Genomic DNA, 15,928 nt, shown 5'->3' on the forward strand with positions numbered 1-15,928 from the left:
TCTTGTCCTCAGCCTTGAGCCCCTCCAACAGGTCAGGAGGGAGCACAGAAGAGGAGGTAAGAGCCGCTACAGGGGGATCGATAGGAGGGAGCTTGAGCAGCTCCTCCAGGCTGGCATCCACCGTATATAGCTTCTTGTCATGGCTGCTGGGGGTAGCCATGGTAGCTGGCTGCGCCCACTGTCTTTGAACTAAATTGAGGAACATCTTGGGTACAGGAACTATTTCCTGGACCGAAATGGGTTCCTCAAAGAGATCCCCAGATAGATCATCAGGGTCTACAACCACCTGAGCTGGGGGGGTGGACCCCATGTGAGTTGAGATCTTAGCCTTATCTAAAATGGTTTTGAAATTATCCAAATTAAATAAGCCTGAAAAGGCCGGCTTTTTGGCGGGGCTTGCCTCATCCCCAGAGAATTCAGCTTCCTGCCTAGGAAGAAATTCCTCTTCTTCCTCCCAGTCTGACTCATCGGAGGCCACTGAAGAATGCAGGGACGGAGGTGGAAGGCTAGGAGTCATCTCTCTGGAATCCTCCTGGGGTTGCAAATGGTGGGTCTTGCGAGTGCGCTTGCCACCTTTTCGCATGCCTGCCTCAATGCCCTGGGAAATGGCCGTTAATTATTTCCTGCATTTCAGTGGATAGGTTAGGCCCTTGGTCCTCAATGGGGCGAACCCTTTGAGTGGGCCCGGGGATCGGCTGTTGAGGGGCTAAGGGCCCCATTGGAGCTGGTCCCTCATCCATATCAGAGGGACAGGCAAAGAGATCAGCCTGATCAGCCATGGAATGGCCTGGAGAAGTTGCCATGGCCAAGGAATCCCCTTCCTCTTCACTATCAGAAATGGGGCCTCCCTGGGCTGGAGGAATTTCCCTGGAGGGCTCCCCAGGAGACACCGAAAGGGAAGATTGGGCCTGCTGTTGGGCTTTGGAAACCTGTTTTTCTAAGGCCTTCTGTCGCCTTAATGCATCTTTGTCTAGGCCTGAGCCCTGCTTGGGGCCATGCCTGGAGTAAGGCTTACTCCCTCTAGTGGCCTCCCTGGCAGCTTTCCCGGCCTGTCTTACAGGGGCTCTGGAAGAGACACCCTCAGAAGTCTCAGGGGCCTGATCTGCCATGGTAACAATCACTGGTTGGGGCAGTAGGGGGATGGGAAAACCACCACTCACCACCTCCAGAAAGCCCACCGCAGCACGATGCTCCTGAGGAGACAGAGAAACTGCAAGGCCTGAAGTAGCTTGGAATTTCTTAGGCGCGAGCAGAATTCGCTCCCAGCGCCTGCAGGAGAGTAAAGGAGGCGACCCAGCAGGCCACGATCCCACGCCGCTATCACTTGCTTGGATTGGGGCCCAGGTCGCCGGTCACACCGGGCAAGTCTGACTCCACACGGCTCCTGCAAAGAGCCAGGCACCAGGCAGCTGCGGCAAAAACTTTTAAAAGTAAAGCCGGAAGACTGCGCAATCCAAAATGGCGGCCAGAACTCACCGGAGCTTTTGCGCGCCAAATTTAAAGAGGGAAGAAGCCAAAATGGCTGCCCTGGAAGCCCACGCAGCAATTTGACTTGCTAGAAGCACAAATTGCAACGGAGGGCTTCCAGTGGGAATCGGCCCCCAGTAGGGGTGCCCCAACAGCGCTGGCGTCGGCACTCCGACCCACGCGCTTCCCCCAACAGCTGCCTGTGGCTTCTAGGAGCCAGAGCAAAGCCCCGGACTCCAGGAGAGCCGAAAGGGTGAGAAAAACCCAATTAAAAAGGGAAAAAAACAAACTTAAATTTAAACTCACCAGCCTGCTCTAAAAATCCTTAAATATGCTGTTTTAAAAAATTATTCTTCCTCTGGAGAGTCCAAGGAATCAATCTTAGAACTGGAGAAATCTTAAAGCGCGTCTACTGGGCTAGCTGAATTGAAAAAATCTGAGGAGAGTCGGCACCAGAGGCGTGGCTTAAAGTTTTCAATTCAGTTCTGGGCAGATTGGCTGTGTTTAACCCTTCTTTGGACTCTCCAGAGCAGCGCCCTGGAAAAAAGGCTGGTGATGTACATAAAATGGCAAGTCTACATTCAATTATTTCCACCTCTTAGAGTCACGTAGGAAGATACTTTATAACAAGTAGATGCATTGATCAACTCAGTTTGGCAAACAGAGCAGAGATTACATCTAAGAAGGCATCTTCACATCATTAACACTGGCCAATTTTAACTGGAAAGAACTGGAATCTGGCACTCTTTCACTTTATAAAGCTTATGTATGATGTACAGTCCTTCCCCAGTATGAAACCCGGTTCTTGTAGAGAAGTTCTGCTTCTCCAAAACCAATAAAGCAGATGTGAAAGACCTCTGGAGGAGAGAATGTCATTCAGAATAATGCAACGAATAGTGTTCCATGCATTGTAAAAAGCCCTTTGTTCTAAGGACAGAAGACAGTGAAATAGTACTGAGACATTTATTTCAGGTATGTAGTTTACACACTCCATTGAGCAAACAAAAAATAGCAAATATACAAATATCATAACAAGCATTACCAAATAATGTATCTGACACTAGTGTTATAAGCTGATTAAAGAAAATAATCAAGGAGGCCAGAGAAGATGGCTGCGGCCCATAACAACCTTCTTCTCATGTATTTTCAGTAGCACCATAATGGCAATACTTACCAAAAAAAAATGCCTCATTCACACATACACACACAAAACCAAATTACTGAAGGCTTCTATGCCAAAATCCAAATTTATCTCTTTTTCTCTCTCTCTCCCTCTTGTAGGAGGGGCAGAGAGCAGACCTCATTATGACTTGTGCGGCAAACATTTAACAGTGCAGGCGCTTAAGCGAGTTGGCTGCAACTCGTGTTCAGCTGAACCGTAAGCAGGATATGTGACACACCCCTCCCTGCAAGCCAGCCATTTTTAGAGCCCATTTTCAAAGACGTGCAAGCTCTGCACTGTGCTTTTTTTTTTTTTTTCCTGTGCATGTGATTTGCAAAATGATGTCAGAAAAGTTATCTGCTAAAAGCCTGAGTGAATCTTTGGTAGGCTAATACTTCAGTATTATGAATCCTATTAATCTACCACAGTTAGTTGATTCGCTGCTGTTTTCCTCTAGATTCCAAGAAGGTGGCAACTGGCAACATTCTGGAAAACGTAACAGTGAAATCATCAGACCAGGCACTTATAAACCCAGTCTTTTCCAAAGGCACCAAGAATTAAACAGCATAACTGAAGTCCCCTGGTGAAGGTGACTGTATCAGGTTCTCTACTATAACAAATTAATTGCTCTTACATTGTACAAAAACTTTATACACCTTTTTATAGTAAACCTTCTATTTTGCTGTCAATTGCAAATATAATTAAATTACCCCCACTTTCTGATAAGGAGACGTCACTTTGCTACTTATTGTATATCAAGTACCAATTTCTTTTTAATTTAAAGTTATGCTATATGTCATAACCTTGCTTAAAGAATGTGTTTCAACATCACTTAACATAATGATATTCTTCTTCAACATAAAATTATCAGAACTTATTTTTTGGTATGGTTACAGCAACTCATTTTGACCAGAGGTTGGTTTTTCTGCTGTACACCTGAAATCCATACTGAGGTTTTTATATGAAGCCTACAAGTGGCCAATTTTCCCCATTCAAGTTCACCAAATACAGACTTTCAGCAAAGTTATGGCAAAAATACAAAACATCAATATAATGTTTTATTGTAATGCACTTGTTATAATCTTCATGTCACTTCACATAGTTCCACGCAAGCCTTAATAGAGACATATATCCAAAGGTAAATTGCATTGGAGCCTTGCTTCTTAAAGGAGCCTGGCAAGGCTCTTTAGTGGTAAATACATTTCTGCAGCACATAACAGGTTTAAATCTCCGTCTGAAGTGAAGTGCTTAACTCCGTAACCTGGGGTGAATGGTTGTTGTTTCTTTCTTTCAGTGTTTCACCAATATTCACACTTGCACTATTGGAAGTCCCCTTGCAGGTGCATTCTTCAGCAATGAAACTCAGCTGGGGAACCTCTGAGTTTGGAACAATTGGCGTAAACAGCAAACTGCTCCCCTGGTGAGGAGAGTTTTCTAAGCGGTCATTTTCGACCTCTGGCAGAATGCTCACAGTATTAAAGCGGGTGTGATAATCACTGGAACCATGGCTGCACGAAGTTTTCATACTCTCCAGATCAGAACAACTAAACTCAGAAAAATGACTTGAGTGGGAGTCAGCTACGGACGGGACACTATCACTGAGAGAGGGAGAGTCAAATTCACTGGAGTTGGTGCTTTGCTGCTCCAACAACTGAGCATCCATGTCCTCTCTGGTTTCATTTATCTTCGTGCTATTCTTTTTTCTGAGTTTACCTTTGCATTTCTTCCCTGCTGATGATTCTTTGGACCACTTGGGAACACTTGATTTGTTATCAGACAAACAAGCGGAAGAACTAAGGGCGTTACTGCGGCCTGCAGCACAGCCATCATCCACGCTGCTGCTCCCACTGTTGTGTCTGAATTTTGCAGGCTTCGATTCAATGTCTACTTGTACCTCCATGCTGCTACCATCTCTAAGTAAGAAAAAAGGATAACAGTTCTGTTTTACGGTAGAGCATCTGCAAACTCATCCAGGTTAAATTCGATTATAAACAGCATTTTAAAACGCATATGCAACAATTAATTCAAAGTTTGAAAGAAGATGTCCTATCTTGCTAAGAGGATGATTCATCAATATTACTTTTAATACTTCTTTTACAGAAACTATGTGGATTCTATATTATAGATCTGATCAGACCAAGGCAAAACTAGGAGAAGTTTTGACTTTCAAATCATGCTTTGGCTTCAGAAGTTGACACAATTGAAATCTGCATACAATATCATCTGAGATACCTAAACTTCTGCATGCTATTAGAGTAGGCAAAATGCCTACCTAGATATAAACATGCCAGAAGCTCATCAATTAAATTAAATTTTAAAAAACAAAATATACTCTGGACTTGACATAGGTGTTTATAACTTTTATCACAACAATATATCTGTGGTCACCAAGAGTCAACATCAACTTGATAGCACATAATCAATTAATAATCATGCCAGAGATTTCTTGCACAGCATATAAATGCTGATTTTACCAATATAGTTCAAACTCACCTGTCCAATGGAACATAGGAATTTATAATGGACCCAGCCATTGCTTTGGTGCTAGCATTGTCACTCACTGTTCCTAAGCTAACAGTGCCAGATTCACCACTCAAACTGCATCTCTCCTTCTGTACATCTGCTTGGACTTCCAACCTGAGTGAAAATTCAGTATTAGCTCAATAAGTAACTTGCATTTTTCAATGTGATACATATTGAAATCTTTTAAATGTTTACCAGCCACCTAGTGAAGAATTCTCACAGCAAATTAAGTAAAATATCCCTTAATAAATTACAGTAGTAAATCTTTAAAAAAAATTAGATATAAGAAATAGTCAGAATTAAATTGTTTCCTTTCAAATAATATAAGCAGTTAATTTCTAGTGTGGTAACATATCACAAGTTTTTCCATTTACAACAATCTCATTTTCATGCAAGAGTGTTTTCCCTAAAACAGGGATCTCCAGGCCGCAGCCAGCTACCAGGCCTTGAGCCTTTCAGGACAGGACCAAAGGGGCGGGTAAGCACACATGTGCAAGCAGCAAACAAGAATATGTATGCGCGGTAGGTTTGTGTGCCCACTGCGCACATGGAACCATCCCCTGCCCGTCCACAAAGCTGAAAAGGTTAGGGAACTCTGCCTTAAACCATAATCCAATACTAAATATAAAAGCCATATATGCTAGAATTCCTATCTCTCCATACATATTGCCATCATTGGAATTGGAGCTGTTCTGTAATCCAACTAAATATAATCACTGTTTTCAGAATGTGTCCATAAGTATTCAAAAGATAGATATTAGAATTTACAACAATCAGCTTAAACGTATTATTTCATTGCTTATTATAGTTTATATAACAAATAGTCAATTAGAGTTTAACACTTGGAATGCTTTATCTTACCGGTTGAAGCAGTTGACCATTGCACTTCCTGACAGACTTCCTGTTATGCTAGCTCCAGCCAAGGCCATGGTGCTGGCTGTCTCACTCAGATTGTCTCGAATGGCCCCTATTCTGTCCATATGGCTGCCACTTGCACTTAAGCTTCCAGTCAATCCAACACTTTCTTCCCCTATACTAGGATTGTGACGTGCCTCTGCTACTGATGTAGTATCTAAAATGGAAAAGGGAATATAAAGTTTTGTATTATAGAAGGCTTTTCTTTTATGGAAGCTCCAGTAATAAAAACTGTAGTTTTTTTTTCAATTCTTCAAGAACTGATGATGATGTCTTAGATTGATACAATTATGATAGTAAGAGAAAATGCTGTCATCTTTTGATTGCAGGCCTAGGCTAGTGTAATGAGGAAATTGTATAAAATAATTTCCTAAACAGAATCGGATTTTCTCTTGAAAAAGAAGAGCACCAACTACAACGTAATGATCCTTAATATTTTCTAATTCGATTGTTATTCCAGAATTGGTACTGGGAAATAATAAAGTTGTTCTCTAAAACCAGATAACAGTATGGATCAATTCTATTTTCTGTCAGGAAAGTAACATTTCACTAGTTAACATTATTTTATCCCCCATTTTCAATCAAAAGTTACCAAATCAAAATCACAGCATGGCAAGTGACACTAATATTGAATCAATGGCATTAGAACATTGAGAGAAGAAACAGTATCTAAAAATGATTTTATCTATTAACTGATAAATTAATAAATTTAATTTGAGTTTAAGATATCATCAATAAAGGAAGGTATTCTTTAAGGCTGCTACTAATTGATTTTTTTCTGGAAAGTGTGGGATTATGCAAATCACTATAGAACATAGCACACACTGCAAATAAAAAACATGTCTGGATATTGAATATATTTGACCAATAGTTAATATTACTTCATTCAAATATATTCTGAACTGTGTATGTATATATGAAACAACTTGGCTATCTGTGGATTATGATAGACACTTGTTACTGGCTAATCCTAGGGCAGCATCTATCAAAAGCAGAAATATGCAAAATATTCAAATTTAAAAGTCATCATTTCAAGGTGTGCTCACTTTTGCTAGGATAAGAACAGCAGAAGAATATTTCCTATGATATCAAAAATCTATTTTAAGATTGAAATATTTCCAATTCAAAATGTTTCCTATATCTCTCCAAAAAGGCCTCTACACTTCTGCAAAATGCTTTTGTAGACAGGTAGCCAGGCAAATATGATAACTAAATAAAGGTCTTCTTTCTTACCTGCTGCTGCATTTGTTCCACTCACAGTTATATCGTTTTCATCATCAAATTCTATTCTGACACCCTTCCCATTGCCAGCTGACACTCCACAACCTCCACTTCGACAGAGAGAAATGGGAACTACTCCATACACATAGGCCAGCATAATAGGGACTCCAATACCTATAGGGAAACAAAGTATAATACTGAGATTAGCACACCTGTCTTTTTTTTTTAGTGATCACTATCTATTTCTTAACTCTACCATTTAGTAAAGATAGAACAATACAACAAAAAGGTAATTCTTATTACAGATATATAATTTCCATCATGGCTACAAAAGACAGTCAACAAAATTCTACAAATTTATCCCAAGAATTCATCTTTACACTGAGGTCTTCTGGTTCTGTATTCATTTGAAGAGCAATAAGGTCTGCATGCACAACCTTTTATCATGGCTTCTGGGATTACATTAATGATACATATTTAGATTTTAAACACTACAAGACTCTAGTTTTCCAAAGAGGATTCTGCCAAACTTGTATACCCTCCTTCTAGACCAGTTACCCCAAACCATCTGCTCTGGTGGCAGAAACAGATGGGCTCTTAGGTCTTAGACTGCTGTTGATAAAATCTATGCAAAAAATCATCTCATGCCCCCATGCTATGGAGACCATCAAATGCAGACTTAGTGTGTGATAGTGAGAACTGGTTGGCCACAGTTTACCCAACCATGTGCTCTTCTGGGTCTCAGTCACAATGCTGAGGTTGAGGAAGATTCTATTTTATTCAAACTTATTGTGGCCGCCCACCTCCAGTGAATTCTAGGTGGAGTATTGTGACTGGTTATAAATAACGATGCTGCAGAGATAACATAGGCATGCCATCTGGGACTGACGTTGGAGCTCCCCGGGCTTAGGTGACTTAAATATGAGAACCTCGGGCAGTTTGTGAATTCATAGCTTCTATATCCTTGTCATGAATGCTTATGGTTCCAACATACATGGGAAAAGTGTGTGTGTGCTTGATTTGTTTTTACGTTAGAGCAGGAAAGATGAAGGACACTGAAAATATGTCCTTTACCATGGCCAGATGACATCTTGGTCAATCATAACAAAGGCAATGGGTTTATGAGAATGGTCCAACACAGGCAATTAATGGATCTAGAAAGTTTCCAAAGGACACTTATTATCTCCCTAACAATTTAGTGGGGAGTTCTATCTCATGCCTGGTAATTTCTGGAATATAGACACCCACATTGCTAGATGACATTGAACTTATATGTTCAATTTTCCACTTTAAGCAGTTCCTTACTTTAATGATTTGCTGAGGGAAATAAAGTGATTGACTAGATAGAACAACTGAACACAATCTAAAGTGCAAGCAGGTAAGTACTGGTAAGAACTCACATTCAAGCCTAGACAGGGATGACAGAGGTAAGCATTGATTCTTTTCTATATTTATTATGGCCATAAATTCTTGCATAGCAATTTTATTCATAATTACCCAGATCTTTTTTGGGAAGGATGGGTGGAGCAAAATGCCTGAAGACTCCTGAGATTAATTTACAGATTTCCTTGCAGATGAAGTAGCTTATACCCTCTCTGGTTTTGATCCCATTGGGCAGAGTCCTCTAAGATGAGCAAAGTAATTCCTTAGGATTTGATCTTGTGGAACATGATTAAGTGGAAGAGTTTCCTGTAGAATGGGTCCTGAAATATCTATGGCCCTCCTGGCTTCTTCAAGCGGCCAAGCAGGGTCTGTTAAAGCTTCGTTTGTTAAAGCTTTCGTGACTGACCGTCTCCCTCAAGAAAATTCTGGATTTTTTGGATTTAGGAGGTAGTTAGTGCTACTTAGATACTATATACTACCTGGTAGCACTGTCTCTTGGAGAAGGCCTTGCATTGTCTCCAGACTTTCCTTTTGAGGGAAGGTTTTTGACAAGCTGGTGGGGAATCAATTACAAAAGATTCTAGGGGAAACAGATTTATTCCACGCAGGTCCAGGTCCAAGTCCAGGCATGAGACAGAAATTGTATCAGTCACATTAGAATATCTCTGTTAGGACCTTGATGAGGGATGCTCTCTTCCTCCATGTTACTAACAGATTCTTCAGCAACATTCAGCACTATTTAGTTTCCTTCCAGATCACCTGTAAGAGTGGAGTACTATTTTTTAGTGGTTCCACTCCTATCAATGTGGACAGTTTCAAATGGCAGTCATGGGGGAGAATGTTCTTGAACAATCAAGTATGGGGTATTATATGTTCTACCCTAAATTATTTATATCTGTATGAAAGTACTAAAACAGATCATCGATTTTGGGTGAGGCATAGTCAGTATGCAGATGGAGATGCCACAGAAATCCTAAATCAATAATTAGAAGCTGTTAGGATGAGGTAAGGTGGAGTTCCTGTGGGTCACCTGAAAACTTTGGTACTGGCAGTTATTCTTGAAAGATTAATGATTTCCTTGAAAGAAATAATTCATATCTGAGTTTTCTTGGACTTGCAGCTACTGCTTAAAATGTAGATGGACGCTGTGGCCAAGAGGGACTTTTTTTTTTTTTATTTAATTTATAAACCGCCCCCTCTCCCCGAAGGGACTCGGGGCGGTGTACCGACAATAAATATACAATAGAACAACAGGGCAAAACACAAAACCCAGACAAACCAACTTAAACACACAGTCCGTACAATAACCAAACTAACGATAGTTAAAAATAGTTCCAATTAAAACCAATTTAAAAAACCCAAAATTTAAAAATTTAAAATGCCATCCAGGAAGGTCAGGATTAAATTATACTATATTTCTGATTACAATTACAATTGGGCCAGGCCAGCTAATTTGAACAAGTGGGTCTTGAGTTTCTTACAGAAGGAGCGGAGATCAACAGTAGTTCTAATATCGGGGGGGAGGTCGTTCCAGAGGGTTGGGCCCATCACAGAGAAGGCCCTACTCCTGGGCACCACCCGCCCGCATTGCTTAGCGGATGCCCTGTTCTGGATGGCATAATAGTTACATCCCTACCTAAAGCAAGAAGACTTGGCAATGGTAATTCATATCCAATCACCATTCAGGTAGATTACGAAAGCTACCTTTAGAAGTGCATATTATTATAGAAACCAGAATGCTAGTAAAACAACCCTGCTATTATGGGGTAACTTTTAGCAGAGCACTGGGATACAATTAGACATTATCTTCCTAAAATGAATTCTGCTTGTCTGGTCTGAACTTCTGGGGAGAACTTGTTAAGTGCCTATTAACCATGTGGACCCTTTTTGGAATTCCCCACAATTTTGGAACATCTTCCTCCTGCAGAGCCATAATTGGGTTCTTCACCCCTTTCATTTTGCAAGGAACCATTTTATTCTACTGTGTCTTTTCTTCTTATTAATGATGAGTGACCATAGCTAGGATGCTGCTTTTACGCTGGTATTTATTGCTGGTTTCTTAGCCACTCAAAGTGTCTGCTGATAGTGGTGATTGGCAAATGCCATTAAATAAGCAAGCAAACTTTGCAGGAAGAATTCCATTTTTCAAACTATTCAACCCAAACTTTAAAAAATAGTCTCACTGTTAGTCCTGAACTACTCATCCATAATATTGTTTTAGTAAATTTTTAGTAAAATATAATGGCTTTAATGTAAATGTAATGTACTCAAGAAAAAAAATATTCCTAGTTTTTGTCTATAAACTATACTTACCCACAGTGACAGCAGCTACAACTGGTGAAACAATTACAGATAAGGTTACACCACCTGCAATGGCTAAGTTCCTCTTATGCTTTGACATGTCTTTGCCTTCATAGCGATTATGAATCTTTATAAAAAAAGAAGAAAAATTAAGATATTTTAGAGAAAATTCCATTTAATAACTGGTAGAAGAAATTATATACAGGAGTGATCAAAATTATCTTTATCTATTTACTTCCCATTTTAAATTAATGCATTTAAAGATTCCATTGGCATAATCAAACAAGATGAGTAAACAAAGCAATGTAAAAAAAAAGTTTTGGATTTCTTTTCCTTTCCTGTTTAAACCTTTGCTATCTTGGCTTTCAGGCTCTTCTCTCTAGGTCTCTTGACTCAAGGCTCATTCCCTGCTTGATCTCTCCTCTTTGCCTGCTGGCAGTTTCCCAACAATACTAGAATCACTGGTCAGAAATGGATGGTAAATTCCTTTAATATGGATTCCTGTCCCAAGCCAGAAATTTGAATTCATAGATGTAAATGGTCCTCTTTGATTTTAGTTATGAAACACTATGTCCTGCATGTTCAACTATATGGTTGGTATCTGGGTTCAAATCCCATTTGTATCACTAATTTCTCGGGAAATCACTTTTCTTTGTGGGAAAAGGACTAGGAATACCCTGATTAAAAACATTTTGTAACCAGAGAGAACTTTATGGGAATCATTTTATAATTACAGCTAAGGAAGTCACTTGGTCTTCCAGGAAAATTGATAAGTTTGCAATTGTTAAGAATTTTACAGTTTTTACTGCAATAATTTTTTCTCTTTTTTTTAATGCTAAGCTATGGAGTTATGTCACAGCCTAGCAGTGGCGGGTTGCAGGTGGTACGCCCCGGTATGGGCGTACTGGATCCTGCCCGGAGTACCGGATACCGTTCCGGTACGGTGTTCCGGAGGGCCCACCCACACTCCTTACCTGATCTTTAAGCTTTTGATGCTTCCACACACGTGCATGGCGCATACGGCACCTGCGTGACGCTCCGCCGAGCAGCTGGAGCGTCGCGGAGGCTTGCGGAAGTGTCATAGGCAAATATGACGCATGTGCGCTCCACGTGGGTGATGCCGGGGCCGTTCCAACCGTACCAGTTGGAACGGAATCCGGAACTCACCACTGCAGCATCGTCATAACGTGAATCCCATTAAAATAAAATAAAAAAATGCATGTTATCAGAACGGCAACGAGATGGTATGATAAGCCTCCCTAGATAAGTAACAGCAAGGTTTGGAACCACTACTGAAAAAGAATTCATCCATGATAAGTACCTTTCATATTTCATAATGTTGGGAGCCTCAATAAAATTTCATCTGGATATGATAGACCAGTGATGGCTTATCTTTTTCTAAGGTGTGCCAAAACTGTGTGTGAGTACCCACCCACGTGCGTGAGCGACCTTCCCACCTGCGCATCCATGAGTGACTCCCCACAGCACATGCATGAGTGACCCCTGCGTGCAGAGGGGAGGAATTTTCACCCTCCCCAGTCTCCGGAGGCTTTCCTGAAGGACGAAACTCATGAGGGCTGCTGTGTTGGCAAATATGACTCCACGTGCCATTTATGGCACACATGCCATAGATTTGCCATCTCAGTGATAGACTGAGTAGATAGAATAAATGGATGAATGTTTTTTTTAAAAAATAAAATACTGTATCACTATTTTTTTATTTTCAAAAGTCAAAATCAGAACGTTCAATTGGACATGGAAATTGAATTGACAGCTATAGAATAATTGGCTAGAATTGTTAATAACTCTCATCCTTGTATTGCTTCAACGTCTGCTATAACCCCAGCAGGTTGATACTCCAGAGGAAAGATATATTTAAAAAAGAAGAGGAAGAACAAGTAAGAACTGATTTGAAAAAAATACTTTAATAAACAGAGTATGCTATAGCGGAATAACAAGCAAGTCCCATTGAAAAATATGTAAATTTCAAAAGCAATTCAGTTATCTTACCTTACGTCCCACATATACAGGAATTCCAATAATCATTGCTGGAATAGCAATGCCTGCTATTAAGGCAATTCCTACAGGTGCACCTACAAGTGTCCCAAGTTGCCAAAGAATTTTCTTCTTCCGACTCCATGGTTTTTTCCCCCAGAATGTACAGCCTGATGGACTGAAAATTTTCCATATATAAGATTAACCAGTGAACAATCTTCAGTAAACAAATCCTTTAACTTAGACTATTACTAACATATATGCTACCATGTGAATATCCAATATCATCTTGATATATACAGCCTCAGCAAACAGCATTTTAAAATAGGGACATCATATCATATCTTTTTGTCAGGTACACCAGTTCCAAAATTCAGCCCAAAGATACATTTCTTAGTCTCATCAGCTTTCGTCTATTTGGTGCACAAAGACACAGGGATTATAATTTACAACACTCTTGCCCAATATTAGGCAGGCTGGTTTCCAATCTAACTAAATAAAAATCTCTTTAAACCTGGACACTTCGTTGAGATTTGACTCTTAGAAAAAAAAATATTTTAAATAAAAGTTAACCAATTAAACAAAGTGGCATGTTCTCAACTAATCCTCAAGATTTCTAATACTGCTTGTTGGGGGATGAGTTAGGGTGAGGAAAAGGGCCCTGGGTCAGTGTTTATTCCCGGCTGTCGCCTGGACTAGTTCTTGCAGTTTTTTAGGTACAATTTCTGGAAGTGGTTTGTCATTGCCTTCTCCTTAGGGTTGAGAATGAATGACTGGCTCAAGGTCATCCAGCTGGCTTTGTGCCTAAGATAAAAACATAGGTCATATCCTCACATCTTCTATTCCCCTGCCTCAGCCACTAGACCAAACTGGCTGTACCCCACGATCTCAGCATTGCTATAGACTAGTGATAGTCAACCTGGTCCCTACCGCCCACTAGTGGGCGTTCCAGCTTTCATGGTGGGCAGTAGGGGTTTGCTGTAACTCTTGCTATATACATTTTATAAAGTTACTTCCCTACTTTATAAGTCACCATTACTGTGGAACCGGTGGGCAGTTAGAAAATTTTACTACTAACAAGAGATACAAAAGTGGGCGGTAGGTATAAAAAGGTTGACTACCCCTGCTATAGACTGTTAACAAGAAAAATGACTAATTTGCAAAAGATTTATCTGAACATGCAGAACAGGAATTCAAAGGGAAAGTATTGTGACATACAGTATTCCCCTGCAGGAAGTTGTTTGCGTATGTTCTGCTATAAATAGACGGGTCTTTCTGCATTTGCTCATCATACTATACAGCCCTTCAACACACACAAAATCCTCAAAACCACCATGTTTCATTTTACTAAATGCCCATGCAAAACAGATTAAGAGATTGAGAGGGCCCTGCCCTTTTGCACTTTCCTGTAGGCTGTTAAAACCTGGCTTTTCCCTCCAGGCATTAGGGAGAGGATAGTAGAAGATCCCAATATACATGTATCTTTCTGTCAATCTAAGACAGACAACTATACAAATGTTTTAAATAAATGTGTTGCCTCTATTTTTTTTCCTTCGGTATTGAATTATTTTAACCTTAGTAATCAGGTTGCTCAGGGAGGGAAGCTATAAATTGATTGCTAGCTGTCTGGAGTTATGTATTAAAATGGAGAGCCATAAGAGTTTTCTAAATAAATGCTTGATCTAACTTCAGAAAAATAGCACTTTTGAACTAGCCTAGCATGGCTTCTATTATAAATTGGAATAAAAAGCATGTTAAACTTCTGTTACAAGGAAAAAAATATTTTTATTTCCTACAATTTCCCGTACATACCTTAAGTAATGCAAGTCTGAGATCTCCTTCATACACAACCAACAGAATTCACAACCACAGACAGCACATGTCATGTGATTGCAACTTCCATCGTTCATCTTTATGATATAAGCAGCACAGCGGGGGCATGGCTTTATGTCATCAGCTGTTTAAAATAAAGAAGTACAATAGCAATATTGCTCCCAAGGAAAATAAAAATTAAAAGTATATCACATCTGAAATTCAACAAACACCCTATACAGAAAGATAATTAAGTAAAACTCTAATGTAAACATTACACAGAACTTTACACATTATTCTGCTTTCAAATTATACTCAATCATTTAATCCAAAATTAATCTAATGCGATTTTTTTCAATATCCAAAGTAAAAATATAAAATGCATACTATCATAGATCAGTGTTTCTCAACCTTGTCAACTTGAAGATGTCTGGACTTCAACTCCCAGAATTCCCCAGCCAGCAAATGCTGGCTGGGGAATTCTGGGAGTTGAAGTCCAGACATCTTCAAGTTGACAAGGTTGAGAAACACTGTCATAGATAATATAGTTCAAGTTGCAAAATGATAGTGCAAGGATAAAAAAAACTTCTTTAAAAACAATTTTTAAAAAGGCTTCCCATTCTATATTTAATCAGGCCATATGATATCAATTAATAGTGATTTTAGAAGGAAGAGCATTCTTTTCAGTTGAGGTTATTACTCATCTTTCAGAGTACTTATTTTCTTCATAGGGAAAAGAGCAAAAGATCCTCTCAATGGCTTATTTCCTTTTTCTTCATAAGGAACTTTTGCTGAGTTATATACAAAGTAACTACTCCCTCTTTTCATGTTCCAAGAGGTGGGACTATAAACAGATCAAGGGCCTAGATTAAAAGCCTGCATGTCAGTGGTTCCCTATCTCAGCTATAAGAGACTCTATCTCTTCAAATTCCAGTTAAATCAATATTCTTGTAGTTTAAACAACTCATGCCCCCATAACAAAAGCCTAAGTTTGGACATTAAGATAATCATAATTTTCTAGATTCACATGACATAATAAATGAAGAGTGCAAAAAGAATGGTCTGATATCCATATCCCTCCATTATAAAGTAGCTTTCTTTTCAGCTTCTGGCAGAGTTTGAAGGACAAAGCCTTAAGCCTTCCAGAAA

The 15,928-nt window shown here is 39.7% G+C and overlaps 1 protein-coding gene across 3 annotated transcripts in view; it reads right to left on the reverse strand.

Moving 5' to 3' along the window:
* Positions 1 to 2,416: 2,416 nt before the first annotated feature.
* The window catches only part of RNF19A (ring finger protein 19A, RBR E3 ubiquitin protein ligase), a 40,918-nt gene continuing 27,406 nt past the window's right edge, over positions 2,417 to 15,928 (reverse strand). For all 3 annotated transcript variants that reach the window (XM_081949852.1, XM_081949850.1, XM_081949851.1), the window contains 7 exons: positions 14,780 to 14,924; positions 12,983 to 13,145; positions 10,985 to 11,099; positions 7,301 to 7,462; positions 6,014 to 6,224; positions 5,123 to 5,266; positions 2,417 to 4,542 (listed from right to left, as the gene is read on the reverse strand). In XM_081949852.1, coding sequence (XP_081805978.1) covers positions 3,852 to 4,542; positions 5,123 to 5,266; positions 6,014 to 6,224; positions 7,301 to 7,462; positions 10,985 to 11,099; positions 12,983 to 13,145; positions 14,780 to 14,924 — 1,631 coding nt within the window. In that variant the 3' untranslated portion in view covers positions 2,417 to 3,851. The remainder of the gene's footprint in view (positions 4,543 to 5,122; positions 5,267 to 6,013; positions 6,225 to 7,300; positions 7,463 to 10,984; positions 11,100 to 12,982; positions 13,146 to 14,779; positions 14,925 to 15,928) is intronic.

This window comes from Natrix helvetica (genome assembly GCF_964273705.1).
Source record: "Natrix helvetica genome assembly, chromosome: 4".
Taxonomy (NCBI): domain Eukaryota; kingdom Metazoa; phylum Chordata; class Lepidosauria; order Squamata; family Natricidae; genus Natrix; species Natrix helvetica.